We start from the raw sequence: 20,129 nt of genomic DNA, 5'->3' as shown, positions 1-20,129 counted from the left end.
GAGCTGATAGGTGGGGGTGGGGGTCAGGGTAAGGAAGAAACATGAAATTTTGAAGTTGAAAATATTTTTTAAAAAAAAACTCTATTTTATTTGGGGGAGTGGGGAATAGTGTGAAAAATAAAATTTTGAAACTGAAAATATTTTTTGAAAATTAATGTTTTTTCAAAAAAAAATATAATTTGCAATTAAATGAAAGTTTTGAAATATGTTTTCCTTAATTTTTGAAGGAAAGTCATTTTCCTTGATTTTGAAGAAAATAGTATAATTTCCAAAAGTTTTATCCCAACCAAACATTAGAAAATTGAAAAACATTTTCTGAAAAAGTATTTTCCTTCATACCAACACACTAACAAAACACTAAATAAGAGCCTGTTTGGCTCAGCTTAAAAGCTGGTCAAACTGACTTAAAAGCTGATTTTTGACTTATTTAGCTGTTTGGCAATACTCAAAATAACTTATTTTAAGTTAAAAAAAACTTATTTTAAGCCAAAAGTTAAAAGCTGGGGTAGGGATGCTTTTTTTTTAGCTTATAAGCTGTTTTAAGTTGACCACATTTTTATCTTTTTGCTCTTAATATTTTTATACAATCTCCAAATTACCCATATAACCCTAATATTTCTTTCTTCCATTTTTCCCTTTTCACGTTTGACATAACAACTTCAGCACTTTTATCCAAACGCATAACTGCTTATTTTAAAAATAAGTTTCAGTACTTTTTTAAAGCTGCTTTTATTAAGCCCATCCAAACGGGCCCTAAGAATACAATGGTAAGCTTACCTTATTTCTGAAGGACACAAAATATAAAATAATGACAATTAATGTTAACAAGTGGAGTATCTTATATCTGTAGGTTCAATTTCAAATACAAAATATGCTTTAAAGATTTTACCCAACAATGAGTGAAGTATGGGTGTTAAAATGTGATGTAGAAAGCCATCAACCATAATTGACAAACAGATAAATTCATGCAATTTCCATAAACTGGTGCAGCTAACACCTCCATTGGACAAGAAAGTGCTCAAGTACACGCTCTTACAGATTATGAGTATAAAATCCTATAAGATGGCAGCCAAATCCCAGGCCTCTAAGTAATGTATATCCATATCATCATGACAGTGCAGGTACAGAGGGACTGGTTCCCTAGTATATTTTATCTTTGCAGATGTTATCAAAACTGTATAGCCAGATTAGTTTGGTTTTAATGTATAATAAGTTCCCGACCTATTTCCAGGAATACGTCAAGCACTGGGTGTTCGACAGGGTGAAATGCCAGAACCTTCTGAATGTCTCGATTTGAGTAGGAGCTTTCCCTATCATAAAATTTCACATGCTGCTGATATCCACTCGGCTTTTATGGAGTTGAAAGGCAGGGGTTATCCAGCTTCCGCAACTGCATTGAATGCCTGACCAGTTAAAGTAACCCAAGCGAGCTTCACAATGCGCACATAAAAGCTTGCCCTCCATGGCACCTTCTTCAACTGCACGCCACATTTCAGAGGCAGATCAGAAATGCCATATAGAAATCCAACATTGTACAAAAATATGACCAAGAAAGCAGGAATGTTTGCTAAGCAATATAATCTGTTTAATAAGAGTCAGCTAGCCTTCTCATGTTGAACCATGTATAGTTTATTTCATAAAGGGCAACAAAAAGGATGCTAAAATAGTGTCCTAGTTATTCCATTTCTGTCCTAAGAAAAAATGTTCTGCATATAGAAGGTCCACTCATTTGCAAATATAATGCCTATAAAGTTCATCAGTAGGTATTCATCACATCAGATGTGTGCTCTCATTTATCTAGTTTTATGTCCACCATCACTCGGGAAAGAGTACAGCCATTGAAAAGGTTTCTCAAGATATATTAACAATATGATCTGAATCAATCCCATCCTTTGTGGTGATCCAAGTTTACATTAACTTTACAATTTGGCTTAATTATTGCTGCATGAACTGTGACAATCATGCATACTTAATGTTGGCTAGCAATAAATGGAGGAGGTGATCTAGTATGCTGTACCTGTCCTCATCCATTTTAAAGGCTCAACAAAGACAGATGAACACTCATCGTCAGGTTTATTATAAGGATTGCCACTTCTCCTTTTATGCCACTCAAATGCCGTCTCGCCCTCTCCTGGAACATGATCCACAACATTCCCCTGCAGTGCTACAACTCTCCGGCATTTCTTGCAGCGGTAGGTTCGAGCAGAAGTTGTTTCCTTAGACAAGGATACATCCACATCTGAGGAAATATTTTCTGCTGCCAAGCCTGGATCAGCCCCAAATTTAGAGGTGTCTATTCTTTCTCCACGATTATAACAATCACCTGAAACATTAAAAAGACTATTTATTTTCAAAGGGAGAACTATAACATGCAACGTAGTTCGGCAACATATATTTATGCAAAGTTCAAGATGTTGCATTACCATACAACAGTTGAGACTGTTGTACACTTCAGAGAATATTTAAAAGAAAAGGAAAAGAAAAGAAACAACTTTCCACAAGTCTACATTCATCTGATATGGTTTATTTCCAGCAATATATATGTCTTTTGCTGGAGGTCTGGCGAAGGTTGGATCACCTTTACTTTGGAAGTGGAGGGTTTATTTAATGCTCATCTTTCTCTCACGGGAAAAAGTTAAGTATTTATCCTCATGGTTCTAGTCGAATTTTCGGAGTTGTAGACTGCTAAACAACGGCTTGGTTCCTTCCAACCTCCACATCAATGAAATTTTGCACAAAGCTTCTAACAGCTAACCAATGATACAAACTAGCAGGAGTAAAAAATAAAAATTTGAAATTGGAAGTAGGAGTAATAGTTTTACCAAATCATTGTAGAAGTCTTTCCACAAAATGAAGAACAGGTTTAATCAAGTTCTGTTCCCTTGAACACAAACAAGCTAAAAGGTTTTGGGAATAACTTGTGGAAATGATTTACTGATAAAACCAGCAGCAATTTTTAAAATAATTAAAATCAGCTCATAAAAACTAGGGAAAAGTAGATATGCTTCTACAGATGGACCCCCTTAAACAAAAGGAGTACTTTACAAATCATCCAAAATTCAATAATATCTTCTTTTTTTTTTAGTAAGGTGAAGTTTCAAAATTCAATATATCTTGTCAATCAACTCTTCGCTAGCTTTTGGCCATAGATTTCTGAATATTCTTGGCAAATATTATTTGAGTGAAAATTTGGGTGAAAATTTCACCATGTGTTTGGCCATAGTATTTGGGAAATATATTTCACCTTTTTAGAAAAATATGATTTATAGCCATAAGTTTTAAAAACTATCAAAACTAATTATAAGTTTGTATTACTAATCAATTAGATGTTCGTTGCAATAATAACAATTAGTGTCCATGACACTAGAGCAATGTGGTAGTTTGGAGTGAGTGCAACAAGCATCATTTCATAAATCGTGAACCAATTTTATCGTTATCAACAACCATATCATCATTTAGGCCCCGTTTGGCCATAGATTTCCCAAGTAATATTTGGGGGGGAATTTGTCAAATAGTGTTTGCCATACAATTTGCCATAATTTCACAAATACTTTTGGCAAATATCCCAAATTCTCAAAAACTAGTTTTTTCTAGTATTTTGGTCAAATCTCATTATTTGGGATCTTTTAAAAATTAAAATTTTACACTAAGCTTTTCTTTTACAAAAACACCCCATAATAATTGTTTGTGTTTTATTACATAATTTTTTACCTACACACCAAAAGAGTGATGAAATATTCAATGAATATAAAAGTGATGATATGGTTATTGATGAAAATAATGAACAATCGGCTCAGGGTAACAAAGTCATATGTTTTGTCTACTTCACGTTGTATGGAATGATGTTTGTTTCACTCACTCCAAACTATCACATTTCTCTGGTGTCATGGATAATACTTGTTATTTGTTGCAACGAATATCCAATTGACTTGTAATACGAACTCATGGTTAGTTGTTATGGTTTATAAAACTTATGGGCATAAATCATATTTTTCTAAAAAAATTAAATATGTTTCCCAAATAATATGGCCAAACATAAGGTGAAATTTCACACAAATAATATTTGCCAAGAATATTTGGGAATCTATGCTCAAACACTAGCTTAATATTCACTGAATATTTCATCACTACTTGGTGTTCACGTAAAAAATTATGTAATACAAACACAAACAACTATTGTAAAGGGGGTTTTTGTAAACATAAAAGTTTGGGGTAAAATTTCAATTTTCAAAAGATCCAAATAATGAGATTTGGCCCAAATACTAGAAAAAACTAGTATTTGGAAATTTGGAATATTTGCCAAATAATGGCAAATTATATGGACAAACATGATTTGCCAAATTTTTTCCCAAATATTATTTGGGGAATCTATGGCCAAATGGGCCCTTCGTCAAGGCCAACCTAGTCAAGGCTAGCAATACAGATCATCTATATCTATTCTACCCTATTAGGACCACAAGTGAGAAGTTGTTTGTGTTGGGCTAATCAATTTGAAAAACACTTTTGAGCAACAAGTAGTGTTTAGCCAAGCTTTTAAAAAGTGCTTTTAAGCGTACTTTCTCAAAAGTGCTTTTCAAAAAAGCACTTTTGGAGAAAAGCTACTTTTTTCTACTACCTAAAAGCACTTATCTTCTCTTAAAAGCTTGGCAAACACCTCCCTTCTTAGAAGTACACTTCTGACCTCCCAAAAGTTTCGCCAAACAAACAATTAGTCTTACTTTTACTAGTTCTAAAATTGTTAGTCTATAGAGTGATTCTTCGTAATTCTAACTTTTGATCGACTGCCTTTTGCCAGTTTCGTCGATTAACACGATACAATCTACAGATTGCACCATAAAATCTCATCACTTTTATCATTTCATTCGCAACAAAATTCAAAAATACATGCTCAAGGCAAAGGCCTATTGTAAATGCACATCACTGGGAAGCACCTCTGTATCTCCTCTCATTGTTTTTAAATTTGTGACAGCGCTTTCGCACAGATCTTCTATACTTATCAATTATTTCCTTCTTCACCAAAGGACTTTTCTCAGCACTGTATCATATGCTTTCTCTATGCCAATGAATATCACTGTGTAAATACTTCTTTTTTCTAATCATTTTCCCACAATCTTCTTAGCAAAATATAAATTATGTTGTAGATCTATCGAGCTTAAATCTAAAATAGTTGTGTCTTTGTAATGTGCCTAACTCTACACTCTATCACTCTTTCCAAAAGTTACATTGTATGACTAGTAAGTTATCCACTTCTTGGGATATCCTAGTACTTGTATACAAACAAAAAAGGTACTCTTTGTCCACTCCTTTTGCACCTTTCTACCCCATACTGCAACATTGAATGGCTTGGTTAGCCATACTAATTCAATCTCTCCCAAGACACTTACAAACCACTATGAGATACCATTTGGACCCAGGTTTTTCTAGTTCTCACATTTTCATGGCATTGTTTACTTCACAAGTGGTGGCACAATACATGTAGAACATCAATTCTTCATATAATAGTAGGCTATGATAAGCCTTGGAGGTCTCACATTTCATATATATCTAATGCAGGACCACCAGCTCCTAGGCAGTCCCTACTTGAGAACCAAAAGAGGGAAATATGAGCATCAATGATTTGGTAACCTTATATATTCATAATCCACAAAATAACTAGAACAAGATATCACATTCTCAAACACTTGAAAGTATTAATAAATCATGACAGTTCACCTTTAGAAAGTAGTCAGGAGATGAGAAGAATGGAAACAAATAGCAAATTCAAGAAATACTGTACTAAGAACTAAATCTTGGAAGCATGGGTTGTTCGACTAGTGCATGGTTACAAACTCGAGAGACAATTCGCTTCATAAAAAGCAAGAATAGGGCTCCCAAGGGATATGAAGCCTCCATTAGAATATTGAATATTCTCTACATCATTCTTTTGGAAAATTGTAATGTTGTATTCTTCAGCAATAAAGATATGCTGGTGACCTTCAAAAAACAGAGAGGAACAAAAGGAAAAGAGAAAAATACTTGCAAAGATCCTAATAATTCTACAATCACTTCTGTTTTCTCTAAACCTTTCTCCATCAAACATGGAAAGATACAATAAAATTCCATTTAATCTTCTAAATGGAATCGGACATATCTTCAAAGTTTCTATTCTTCCTTTTTTTTTATTGTCCACCAAATGCAGTGTGGAATTATCCTCCAACATGCCTTTTGGCCCTTGCTTCCCTCTTCTTATTCAGCAACTGAACAAGTCTACAGTATGCTCAGGCATGGTCCAATTTGTCTTTGTGAGAATAAGGAAGATGGCCCAAATTTGTGTTGTAAAGTTGCAATGCAAGAATAGATGCTTGTTGCCTTCTGCCTTTCTATACAATGAATTCCAAGATACTATAACTTTTTCTTTTCACTTCAACACTTCATGTGCAGGCAAGCCCTATTAGCAACCAACAATGTAAAGAAATTTACCTTAATTGGTGCTAAGTTTCTCCATACCTTCTCCACTACTGATAGCTGCTTTGCTGGGGGCTTTCCATTTTGTATGCCCTGCTAACAGTGAAAGCCTCATCATTACTATGTTCCCATCTCAAAGAATTAAGAGCACTGCAAAATGTCTCCACTTCTTAGTCATTCAAAAGCCTTCTAAAACCATATTACACCCGTGTTGTCCAACATTCATTGACATTTGGATTACTACATAGTAAGATCATAGTAAGAACAAATCTGTAAAGGATTCCTTTAGAGGATCTGTTTGTTCGGGCAACTGCCAAGAATTTAGTTCTCCAACCATCTCCCACTTCAATGTACATATTAGCTTCAAGTTTGTCCATATGTATCCAATATTTATTCAGACCCCCACCCCATAGACATCAAACACTAATATTACTGCACCAAGAATTGTGCTCACCATACTTGGATCTGATGACGTCCTTTCATAAGGCTTGTCCCTCTTCATTATATCTCCATAAGCACTTCATCAAAAGACTCTTGTTCTGTTTCCTCAAATCTCTGATACCTAAACCCCCATTTGTCTCTTCTGTTCAAGCTTTTTATTTTAGCAAGGTAAAGTTATATTCCACAGCAATGTGGGTATGCTGTCAACCATCAAAAAATTTACAGTGCAAGTAATCATAATTACAGATAGCCTAAGAGGTCTACTAGTTGTTCTACCTCATCTATACCCTCTTCTTTACACCAAAGATATAAAGTATTAATGCAGTTTTCTTTTACTTTCTGCATTGGATTAGTAATATTTTCAAAACATCTATTGTTTCTTTCCTTCCAGACTGACCACCATATGCAAGAAGGAACTAGGCTCCACCATTTTTTCTGTTTTTTACTCCTACCTCTTCTCATCCAGTAGGTTAGAAGATGTGCCGTACGCTCAGGCATCACCCATGGTTTTTGGATGAGATTAAGAAACATATACCACACCTCAGAAGTCACTCTACAATGGAGGAACAAATGGCTATTTGTTTCCTCCTTTTCCTTGCAAAAGAAGCACCTTGAGACAATCTCAAAACCTCTCTTTTCAGTTTCTCCTGAGTGAGACATGCTCTTCAACATACCTTCCATGTGAAACCCTTAATCTTGGTAGGGATATTAGATTTCCATATTTGTTTCCAAGGTCCAGGGATGTTCCCAGGTTGTTACATCAGATTTCTTCTGTACAATCTTCCGACTGAAAATTTTCCATCCCTATCATGTCTCCATCTGATTGTATCAGAGCTGGTATTTAAACCAGAGAAATCATTCAACCTTTGCAGTAAGCTGGCCACACTCTCAATCTCCCACTCATTTAGAAGCCTCCTAAAGATGATATTATCTCCCATTTGACCAGTTATAACCATTAATTTCTTTGTATCCATGCCAAAGGAAGTCCATCATTAATCTGTCCAAGTTCTTCAAAACTTTGGCAGGTAATGGGAATAATGACATGACATAAGTAGGAACAGAGTCTAGCACTGAATTGATGAGGGTGTGTTGGCCTCTCAAAGGCAAATATTGAGCCTTCCATCTTGCTAATCACTTTGATGTTTTCTCCATAAAACCATCCCAAATATCTATTTACTAGTGTTAATTGCCTAAAGGCATGCCTAAGTAAACTGTAGGCGATTCTCCACTTTGCATCCGATTCTAAATGTTGGCCAACTCCAAATGCCTTTTCCACAATTCACTTTCAGAACTGAGGCAACTTCAAAAACAGTAAGATTGTTTTGATGAATCTTAGTGGTCCGCCTGAGGTTCACAGAAAATGATAGTTTCATCTGCATATATAAAATGACAGATTTCTTTAACTTGTCCATTGCTACCCTCCATCTGAAAACCTTTAATCCACCTATTTTGAATTGCTATTCTCATCAAGTTGTCAACCTTTCATTGCCAAACTAAAAAAAAGGGGGATAGGTGGTCAACCTGTCTAAGTCCCCTTTCGGAAGGGAAGAAGCCCGCTGGTTCAGCATTCACCAAAATAGAAAATGTGACGGTGCTGATGCAAAAATTAATCCACCCAACCACTTCTCTCCAAAACCCATTTGTCTAAGAGGTGTTCAACAAGAACATCCAAACCATATAGAGATCTATATCTTTCTATCGATAAATAGATCTATTGAGAAATGGATATTGATCTGGTTTCAAGATCTATGAACAAGGGTGTCTTGTTTTCTTCGCTGCTTTTTTTTTACCTTTTTTTTTAAATGGTAATGTCGACATGAATATCCAACTTACATGATCATAAGCCTTTTTAATATCCAGTTTGCACATTACACCAGGCTCATCACCTTTCAATCTTGAAATCACACATTCACTAACTATAAGTGCAATATCCATTATCTGTCTCTCTTTAATCAAAGTTATTTGGTCCTTGTTGACCAACTTATTCACCAGCATTTTCAGTCTTTCAGCTATTATCTTTGCTATTATCACCTTGTATATGCCTGTGGTCAGTCTTATAGGATTGAAGTCCTTCAATAGAGAAGCACCTGCTTTCTTTGTAATGAGAGCCACAAAAGTTGCATTGAAACTTCTATCAGTCCTCTCATTATCATAGAACCCTTATATCCCACATTTGATGTCTTCTTTCATCACTTTCCATAATATAAAAATAGAAGGACATGTGAAAACCATTTGAACCAGAGGCTTACATGAGAAAAACCATCAGGCCTAGGGGGCTTTCTCCATAGCACAAAGTTTAGTGCATTCTAGAATCTACTTGTCTTCAATTTGTTTATGTAACTCTTCCTTCTCATCCTCATTAATACAAGTAACCCCTACAATTGTAATTATGGCCTCCAAGCTTCCGTCTCCTTCTATATTATTGATAGAAACACTTGATGACCATCTTTATGTCGGTAGGATCAGTGATATTGCTTCCCTCCACTTTGAAAGAGTCAATGATGTTGTACCTTTTGTGTGATGTTGCTATTCTACGAAAAATACTTGGTATTCTTGTCCCACTGTTTCAACAATTGTATTTTGGATCTTTGTCTCCACCCTAACTCTTAATTTAACTTATTCAAAGACATTGCCAAATTTATTTTTTGCATGAATTCATCATTTGAAAGTGATCTTTGCTCCTGAAGGATCTCCTATTTGGACAATTGGTCAAGGATCTCTTCCTTGTGTTACCGGTTGCTCCTATGCTTGCTCCATTCCTTCAATTTCCCTTTTAGAAGTTTCAACTTTCAGTTTAAACAAACCTGGTTGTACAAGTAACTACAAATGATGACCACCAGAAAGGCAGATACTCACTTTCTCCTTGAAGCCTTCAACCCCCATCCACCAATTTTCAAATTTGAAGTAAGATTTCTTGACGTTCATGTCTCCACAAGTCAGTAGAATTGGGTTATGGTCAGACACCAACTTTGGAAGAGTCAATTGTCTAATGAGTGTGAAAAGTTCCTCCCATTGAGAGGAAGCATAACTCTTTCAATTCTTGATGCAGTTGTATGGTTCTTTCTCATCTCCAAGTGAAAGACCCTCCAAATATATAAGGAGCAAGTTCCACCTCTTCAATACAATTAGAGAATTTTAACATAGCCCCATTGGTTGATGAACGGTTTGTTCTTTCTAATGGATATCTGATGACAATAAAGTCACCACACACTACCCACGACCCTTCAAAAAGACTTCTCATAGCTCATAATTACCATCAAAAGAACCCTTTCCCTCCTCTCTATTCTTTTGCACTTAGCATAGAAAGCCATAAAATTCCATGTTAGATCCTAGTTCTGACCTCGTAATTTGCAAGTAATGCATAGTTCACCACTCTCTCGCTCTACTAACTCCCCTTCCCAGACCCTTTTGTCCCATAGTATTAGGATCTCTCCACTGCACCCCAGTATCTCCAAATGCACCCCACCGCCCCAATTGATTGTTCCAAAATAGTATGCAACAAATTACTAACATTGCCCTCAAATTTAGTTTCCACTCAAATACAAATACCTACCCCCAATCGACTTAACTAGGTTTCTGATTAGTCCCTTTTCTTTCATCATTTAGACCCCATGCGCTCGATGATACTAATTTCACCCTCATTATTTGTTCCATAATAGTTAGGCCTCTCCCTCTTATTCTTGGCTCACCATCCTTGAATTCATATTGAAATTAAGTGCCCATTAGGATAAGCTTATAAAAAAGTAACTTAAAAGTCATAAGTAGAAGATACCCTACTTTTTGGCTTATATTAAAACTGTTTTGGCCTAAAAATGAGTGCTTAAAGGCACTTTTTAACTTTTCCAAACGCCTGGAAAACTAAAAAGTTCTTAAAAGCCAAAAGCACCTAAAAATAAGCTAATCAAACGCCCCCTAAATTTCTTTGGGACCACTGTTGTTGTAACTGATTGATGAGCTATCCTCTGACTTCTAATTCTCCCTTTGCATGTTCAAGTAATTTCATGATTAAAGCGAATTTCTTTTTTCGTACCCCACATTACTATTTAAAAAAAAAAATTCATACCCCTTGGTAGAGACTATAAAGAAACGAATATGTTTGATTAGATTGAGATGAAACTTTAGTGCGGCTTGCGATTTGATTACATCCTCGACAATATTGTCATCCACCGCTAACGGCTTAGGGTTCTCATACTCAACCAGTTGTTCTCCAAAGAACTTCATAGAGCCTTCTTCCCCCTCACAGCCACTCTCTAAGTGCTATCTAGCTCGCTTGAAAGTTGAAACCATTTCACATCTAAGTAATTGCTTTGATCTGCATAATATCCACAAGGAGGCTCTGAGAGTTCTTGGGAGTTACTGACTTATTGTCATTCACGTGCAGTATTTTGTGTCCCCATCAATACTGGAATGTTCATAGGCTTTCTCTGATTTGCCCAACTTTCTTAAAATGGAATGTATAAAGGGTTTTGTGATTCCATTGGACTTCCTTGATTAAAAATTACCCAACTTTCTCAAAATGGAATGTGTAAAGGGTTTTGTGAGTCCATTGGATTTAATTAAAAATCCCAACTGATCAATTGGTTTCTGAAAAAGGAATCGGACCTCCCTCTTGAAAAGATTCTTCTTACCCAATCAAAATAGAAGAGGATTCCGCTATTAATAAATCAGCGGGGACCCCACACTCCTTCGACACATGACTTGCCCCTGATAAATTTCCTTTTTCCTTGTTAATTTCAAACCCTAAGTTATCCTCTACTGCTACTTCTTCTTTTCAATGTAAATTGACCCGGTCTATTGTAGAAGTATAGTTATGCTACAATTTCTGTTGTAGCCTGGCTATCACCTCAATCAGAGGTCCCAGCCTCCATCGCCGATCTGTAGGTCACCGAAGTTCCGCACCACACCATATCGGCAAGGTATATATTAAATCACAATCTGCGATCTCTATTTTTCGACAATATCTTTCTTTTGGTCCTTGAACTCTAATTCTAGCCCATCACAGATGATTTTGAGTTCAGTTTCTTCCTCGTTCTCCAACCAACCACTGCAATCAGCTCTAATCTTTTTCATGACCACCTTGTTCCATAGCTATAACACCCTCTTCCATAGCTATAGCCTATCATGTCGTAAACCTAAATATTAGCAGCATCTTTCTAAGTATGATTTGTCCATCTCCTGAGTTTCATTGCAGGTAGGAGCCTCTTCTCCACCACACAATCACCCCACTAGGCATCTGCGCAGAAGCTCATTCTCCTCTGAGCCCGAGGTTGTCAATAGAAGCTTCTCATTTTCAAACAATTCTGCCTCCTTTTGATTCCATTTACTTTTTTGTAATGCCTCTTGGTAATTGACTCCCCATTGCTTGTATTGATAGTTGCTTCCCCTGTTGTAATAAATGCACCGCATGTTTCTGTCTTTCTCTTTATGAAGTTTTTCTACTTTAATGGCCAGGCTACCCCATCCCTCATTGAATGCATTCTCTGATAAAATGATTACTGTTCTAGCCTATCCATTCACTGTTATAACTGAAACAACACGGCCATATTTATTGAACAATCTCAACATCTCCAAGATTTTAAGTTCTTCCCTCTGTTTCCAAAAGCTTCCTTAAGCCTATTACATCGACAGAGTAAAGCTCCCCTACTAAGCAGTAAGCACCATTCTTCTAATCGACATTCTCGCCATCTCCACCCAATCATACCATGTCTCTGATATAGAAGTTGTCTCCGTAAGATCATAAGATTTCCCCTGATCTGAAATATAATCTTTTTTCCAGGTGAATCCTGATGATGAAAGTTGTAGTAACTGAAATTTTTTGGTGATCAAGGCGACAATCAACTCTGAGTTGTATCGGATATCCAATATATTAGAGGAGATCGATGAAGAAGAGATTTATGAGAGATAATATTTTCCATATCCTTCAGTCAATGCACTCTAAGTTTGTACAGATTATTGGATCGATCTAAAACAACTAAGTTTGTACAGATTATTGGATCGATCTAAAACAAACCTACCTAATGTACCTTGCATATTCAGGATTTTCCCCATTTTCTATCTTCTATGTAGTTAAGAAATAAATAATATTAATCTGAAGATAGACAAAGAAAAGTGAGAAATTGGACCTAGGACTTTAAGGTGGAAGCGTTTGTAAACGCTGCTTGCATGATCTACTTTGAAACCCATCTGTTCAAACATTTTCAACTGCAGACAAAAGATACAAAATTCACTCAGAATCCAGTCAGGTACTGGACAAAGCAGGAAACTAATTCATTAATGATCATAAAGTGTTGCTTACAAATCACTTCTTACTGCCTATTTCACCTGATCTAGAAAACCATCATTTGGGCAGACAAATTCACAGCTTTGACGAAGAGATTCAATCGCATCTGTAGAAACAAAGCAGCAGAAATTTTCAAACAATAATAAGGAGAAAGGGATGATCTTCAAAGTGCATAAAGCAGAAGCATAATCGCTAATTCTTAGCAAATTGTGCAGTTCTTTCAGGCAGCTCAAATGGAAGCCACCAACAGTTACTGTGTTGAAACTATGCTCTCCGGTGTTCCATAGTGAAGGCCCAAAGTAAAAAAGGAATAAAGAGATGATCAAACCTTCTTGAGATAGTTGTTCAGTTTTCATCAGGTAAGCTGTAATGATGGCTGCACTGAAAGCAAAAGAGCAAACAAGGGTGTCAATTGGTCAAAAATTAGTAGGATATCGTCAGCAGTAAAAGTTTTACCAAGAAAACCTAGACTGCTTGCCCTCCATTAGAGCCATAGGCCAGGAAGCATATCCAAGCATTCTTAGATTCCCGTGGAAAGGTACATAATAACCACGACAGTGGAAAAGAAACTTATTGGAGATAACTTAATTACTGTTCTCTTACACAACCACAAACATCGTGCAACGATATGTATGGAATTATGCCGTATGTGAAAAGTTAGTCAACCATCAAACACAATTTAACTGAAAATAAAATGAGCAGCAGTTCATTTGTTTATAAATGAATTTCTTAGGTTTAGTTAGACCAAATATATCAGCATTTGCACTTCACTGTAACAAAACCAGAAACTATAATGAAGCCAAATAATGAACCTAGAAAGAAAAATACAAACTTATGCTGGTGACTGATCATATTGACCGCTATGCGTAAAACTCAAACTTTACTACAGTCAAAATTTAGTGCAGGGGAGTTTTGCATCCAAGTAGAAAGATGAAATAAATGATAGAGTTAGGCCCTAGAACCTAGGTTCTTATTCCCCCCCCCCCCCCTTCCCGACCCAAAAAGAACAAACTGTATTAGCCAATAAAAATCTTGATTTTTGACAAGTTTGTTTGAAATGGAATCTTAATTTATGACCAATTTCAACTTTGCCAAGCAAGGATCATCGTTGTAGACCCCATGTTTATGCTTGTCTTATTGATAAATATATAAAAGAGAGTAACATAAATATCTTCAACCCAAACAGAAGAAGAAAAATATTGTACATTGTAATAGTCCTATTCAGTAGTCTGTTAGCAAAGTTACTGTTTCAACTCTGAAAGCGGCATATTATCTCTTAATGGTAACAAATCAAACCATTTGTATCTTTACATTGAAACGAAACTAAATTCATTTTTACTAGTTTGGCAAGTTAATTGATAAGCAATATACCCTATCTCATCTTCCAAAATTCGATAACTGATATTAATGGAAGAGTTTTATCTTAACAAAAGAAAGAAAGAAACCCGAGGTTAAGGTTCAGCATGCATGTAACTGCTTAAAGTAGCAGGTACTAAGCCTTGACAAATTGTTGCCATTTTTATAGCGAAACAGCAGCCTATGCAGTAAGTTAACTTCAATTGATTCATGAAAAAAAGCAAAAGGAACCACTGTATGAATTTGAATCCTCTTTAATAGGTATGAATAGCTCACAGACTGCTCAATGTAGTAAAAGGTAGATGTCCAAATCTGGCACATCTTTTTTATCGTAACATTTAACCTATATTCATTTCATGAGGAATTGCACTTTTTCAACTGGTGAGAAGTCTTCCCAGGTAAGCTAAAGCATCTTAAAATAGATTTTAGTACATCCAATTACAGAGGAATCCTGATAACAGAATAGGGTCCAAAAACAGATGGTACATTGGTACTAGAAGTCAAAGTGAAGATCATGTTATAATATCAGCAAGTTTTTTTTTTTTAAAAAAAAAAGGGTTCCTATGAAATGAAAATTGAGAACATTAAGAATCAGTACACATCCAAATTAAGCTGGTTAATCCACATTTAGGTTGGAGAAAAACTGAATATATTGCTTTTGTGTGGACAGGAAAGGAGCTGCAACTTCTTAAAAAAACAATACTCCCTTCGTCTCAAATTATGTGGCATACATTCCTTTTTAGTCTATTATAGAAAGAATATCATCTTTTCTTATCTACAAATGATTTTAACTTTAAACTTCTCATGTTATCCTTAGATGATTTATAGTCACACAAACCTCCATGGCTTGTTTTACCACAAGTTCCCAAAGTGTTACTTTCTTTTTAAAACTTCATGCCAAGTCACATAAACACACACAACATACTTTGCAAGAGTATTTCCATTTCTAAGATGTAGTCTAAGCTTCCTCATTCATAAATGTTTTTTTTGTAATATATGACCATTCTACTGGGTGAAGGTCCATCAGGACTTAGTAGAATGTCCCGTCTAATTTACTGTACCCAGAAGTTGGGACGTAGCCAACCCCTAAAAGAATGAGCATACGAGCCAGGTAGAAGCAATACCTTCTTGATACACCAGCAAAGCAATGCACCAATACAGACCCCTCTTTTCTACTTTCTTCGATAAAATCCAAACAAACATCTAAAGAATCCAGCAAATTCTCGTTCTCCATGTCTCTCAAGGGCACAGACATCCTTATAAACTTCAAATCTTTCCCTGCATTCTCAAGCAAGTACAGGAGCTTCTTAGGTGTTGATGAGCTCTTAGTCTCATCACTTATAGCATCTGTATTTCCCGAATACCCAACATACTCCTTCCGGATCTCCTTGGTTGGTATTGAAATCCCAGAACGCCATTCCGAGAAAAAGGAGATTGAAGCTGAGCTAAGGACGGACAAGATATGTGTGATTTCATGACTACCATGCTGAAGAACCTCAGCTGCATCGCCTATGTTGCCAATAAACAGATGATCACGAACCAGATACGGCATATCCGAAAACCAGATTCCTTGACTGCAGACGTGAATCTTAATTATTGAAAATGCCCACAGTTGGTAACAACCAAATTTCTTTTCAAAAGATAAATACTTTCCGCTCACAAGATTGAAATCAATTCTAAATTTTGGCATGCCAAAAAAATTGCTATATCGCATGAACATTTTGTATGATCTCTGTTACCGCTTTGCATTTAAGATGTGTCAAAAAACATTTTTAATGTTCTATTTCAAATCACATTTTCTGGACTCAAAATCGTTTAAAATTCTGCACAGAATAATCAATTGCACCCCACTTAGATTATCTTACGCCATTGACATGCTTTTTTTTTTTTTGAGAATGGTAAAGTTGTATTCAACGGCAATGAAGGTATGCTGGCAATTAAACAAAAATTACAAGGTAAACAGTCATAATTACAATTTACAAAGATCCTAGGAAATCTACTAGGTGATCTACATCATCTATACCCTCTTCTTTAAACCAAAAATAGAGTATTAATGCAGCTTTCTTTTACTTTCTGCATAGGGTTGGTAATATTCTTGCAACATCTATTGTTTCTTTCCCTCCAAATTGACCAGCACATGCAAGATGGAACTAGATTCCACCACTTTCCTGTGTTTAACTACCCCCTCTTCAAATCAAGCAGCTTAGTAGGTCTTCAATATGCACAGGCATCACCCAAGGATCTTGGATAAGGTTTTGAAACACATACTAACTTTAACGTTATCAAAAAAAAAAAAAGGTTTTGAAACACATACTATATTTGGGCAATAACTCTACGGTGAAGGAACATATTATTGTTACATATTGACATGGTTTTCAAAGAGGGAAGTGTGCAAAAAGCAGTTCACATTTGAAGTAGATGAGTTGATTGACAAATGTAGTCAAAGGAGAAGAGAGTAAAATAGTGTCAAGCGTTGCTGCAGCTTTAAATTCAAACTCAATTAAAGCACGAGCTTTAGTAAAAGAGGCATGATGAAGAAAAAAATTAAGATGAAGTAACTTTTAGCACTACAAAGTAATGCGAGGAAAAATAACTATAAAGTTCAAAATCCATTATATTTATTTGTAAATTGCTATTTCAACTACCAAGCAGAGGTTTTTTGCTAATCCTATAAAAGAATAATCTCAATTTCATTTCCATTTCCATTTCCAACTAATATAGACCCTACTATTAATAATTTATAATTAATGATCTTGGTTGGCAACAAACTTTTGGTCATTATAGGTGATAATTAACACATGTTATACATTAACCTCACAACATCACAACGCTCAACTTTCAAGACAAAAATTGACATGAAATCTACCCTTAAGTTTCGGATTAGCTATATAGTACTGAATCGCTGATCTATTTAGGATGTATTGTATAGAAGGCTATAGGTTACTAGATTTTGTTTGTATTGATGAGTGAGTAGTTAGTCCAATACTACTCTGTTTGTAAAGATACAATTTTGGTTATGAATGAAAGCAGGCAGGTTAGCCAAAAAAAAGAACTCCCATGATATTATTTGCCGTATATAACAAGATGCGGAGAATGAATTACTCTCTATATTCCAAATTATGTGATAATCTTTCCCTTTTAAGTTTGTCCCAAAAGAACACTTGTCTATATTTAGAACGAATTTAACTCTAAACTTTTCATTTCCCCCTAATGAGATAATTTATAGCCACAGACACTTGTATAGCTTGTTTTGGACAACCAAGTTTCAAAGACTGCCCAGTAAAATAACTGCCAAATAACCTCAGATAAAGTGGGATAAATTTATGAGTTTAACATTTTAGGGATCATTGTGTAATTCCAATTTTCTTCTTCTATACAAAAGATAAATAAATGTTTAGAGAATTGCATCAAACGATTGGCCCTAAGGGGTACCCTAGCGGTTGAAGAGTTGGCATAGAACTATTCAGTACTGTGGGGAATTACTGAAGCTGAGTCCAATTACACAGATGTAAAAAAAATCTACAATAGATAGAGGAGAGAGAGAAGGGAACATTACCAGCCCTGTTTTTGGGAAGAAACAAAGATCGTCGAGGAATTTGCCGGAGAAAGCTATCGCCAAGTTTACGGCTGCGACAGGAGTGTGGGCTGTGGCTATTCTTTGTTTTCCAAATAACAAACTCTGCTATGATAAGATTTTGGGCCTTACTTTTTAGGGCCGTTCGGATTTACTTATTTTATGTGCTTTAAGCTAAAATAGTTTTTGAGTAATTTTTACGTATAATAAATATAAAATTATATTTGTATTATAGCTATAGTTTGGATAATTGTGTTCTATATCAAATATAAATATATATATTTCGTTATACATATATAAAAGAAAACAATTGTATAATTTTGTTGTACATATACAAAAGAAAGAGTTGTATAATTTCATTGTACATATACCAAAAAAACAGTTGTATAATATGCTTTGGTATACATATACAAAAGATCAATTGTATTATTTGTGTTTGCATAAAGCGAGAAAGAGAGAGAGACAAAAAAATTGGGCAGTGGAGGATCATATTTGTCTAATTATAGGTGTATAGGACCAATATATATATGCATTCTTATTTGTATATACAATTTTCTCTCGCTTTATACAAACACAAACACAAACACAATGTATATATTTGTGTTTGTATAAAGTGAAAGAGGTAAGTGACGGAGCGAGATCTGGGAGAGTTGCGAGCGAGATCTGGGAGAGTGGCGAGCGAGATGTGGGAGAGTGGCGAGCGAGATCTGGGAGAGGGGAGACAGGTAACGAAAATATATGTATATATACAATTTTCTCTCGCTTTATACAAATGCAAACACAATTTATACATTCACATTTTTTTTATAAAGTGAGAGAGGCGAGTGATCTAGCGAGATCTGGTAGAGAGGTGAGCAAGATCTGGGAGAGGGGAACGAAAAAATATGTATATATACAATTTTTTTCTCGCTTTATACAAACACAAATGCATTTTATACATTTGCATTTGTATAAAAAAATGAGAGAGATGGGGGAGAGAACGAGAGTGACGAGCGAGATTCACCAGGAGAGAGACGAAATAGCAACAGTTTGCTATGAGGTACAACTAAATCAAATTATATTTATAGGATTTAATTTGAATTAATAGTTTGCTATTATATACAATTTTTCCAATAGTTTTTAAGCAGTTTTGAAGTATTTGGATAAAGTTTTAAAAATGCTTATAATCACTTATTTTTAAAGCCAAAATAACAAAAATAAGCCAAAAGGCATAAGTTAGAAAATAGAAATCCTTACTTATGGTTTTTGGCTTATAAGTCATAAGCCAAATATCAATCTAAATAGTACTTAGCCCCTCCTCTATGGATTATGGACTCTGAATTAACTAAAGGGAAAATTATGTGGTCAATTGAACTTATATTATTTAATTACTTATCATATTTATATTTTGCTATAATTATCACTCGGGACTAACATTATACATTAATTATGTGGGCTAACTTCGAGTTTGTATAATTAGTCACATTTGTATATGTATAATTCATTAAAACATATAAATATATATGTATAATATACAATTATCTAACCGATATAATTATACAGTTCACCTCTCTCCCACTTTTTGCCCTCTCTCGCTCACCTCTCTACTCTCTCTCTCGATTTCGATTTCCATATATACAAGTGCATATGCATAATATACAAATATCTAACTGATATATATTTATATACAACTACTCACCTCTCTCCCACTTTCTATCTTATCTCGCTCGCCTCTCTCCCGGTCTCTCTCGCCTCTCTTCTCTCTCCCAATCTCGCTTGTCTCTTCCTTTCTCTCCCGATATCTCTTTGTCATAGATACAAATAGATATGTATAATATAAAATTATCTAACAAATATGTATATACAATTCACCTCTCTCCCACTCTTTGCCCTTTCTCGCTCGTTTCTCTCCTCTCTCTCCCAGTCTCGCTCGCCTCTCTCCTCTCTATAACATGTAGCTATGAATTGTAATTATCAAACTATAGCTACGGAGAGTAATTAGGTTATTTTTTAGTGGCTCTATGTGAAAGCTCATCTTAATTAAAGAGAAAACTA

At 35.3% G+C, this 20,129-nt stretch overlaps 1 protein-coding gene across 1 annotated transcript; it reads right to left on the bottom strand.

Annotated features, from left to right (window-relative positions):
- Positions 1-821: 821 nt before the first annotated feature.
- Positions 822-18,227, bottom strand: LOC107007645 (dual specificity protein phosphatase 12-like). Its single transcript, XM_015206339.1, has 7 exons — positions 18,078-18,227; positions 15,646-16,095; positions 13,494-13,546; positions 13,207-13,271; positions 13,008-13,086; positions 2,018-2,323; positions 822-1,478 (listed from the first exon to the last, which is right to left on the bottom strand). The coding sequence occupies exons 2-7, from the start codon at positions 16,071-16,073 to the stop codon at positions 1,324-1,326; spliced, it is 1,086 nt and encodes a 361-aa protein (XP_015061825.1). The 5' UTR covers positions 16,074-16,095; positions 18,078-18,227; the 3' UTR covers positions 822-1,323.
- Positions 18,228-20,129: the final 1,902 nt, after the last annotated feature.

The sequence above is a fragment of the Solanum pennellii genome, chromosome 12 (assembly GCF_001406875.1).
Source record: "Solanum pennellii chromosome 12, SPENNV200".
NCBI lineage: Eukaryota > Viridiplantae > Streptophyta > Magnoliopsida > Solanales > Solanaceae > Solanum > Solanum pennellii.
Note: the sequence above shows the minus strand (reverse complement) of the source record. Positions and strands in the feature narration are given on the sequence as shown.

What these genes read in the sequence shown, in the direction of transcription:
- LOC107007645 (XM_015206339.1), bottom strand. Translation starts at nt 16,073, where the DNA reads ATGCCGTATCTGGTTCGTGATCATCTGTTTATTGGCAACATAGGCGAT. An exon ending in TGAACAACTATCTCAAGAAG is followed by an intron (nt 13,272 to 13,493) that starts GTTTGATCATCT and finishes TTGTTTCTACAG; the next exon opens with ATGCGATTGAATCTCTTCGT. An exon ending in ATGATGGTTTTCTAGATCAG is followed by an intron (nt 13,087 to 13,206) that starts GTGAAATAGGCA and finishes TTTTGTCTGCAG; the next exon opens with TTGAAAATGTTTGAACAGAT.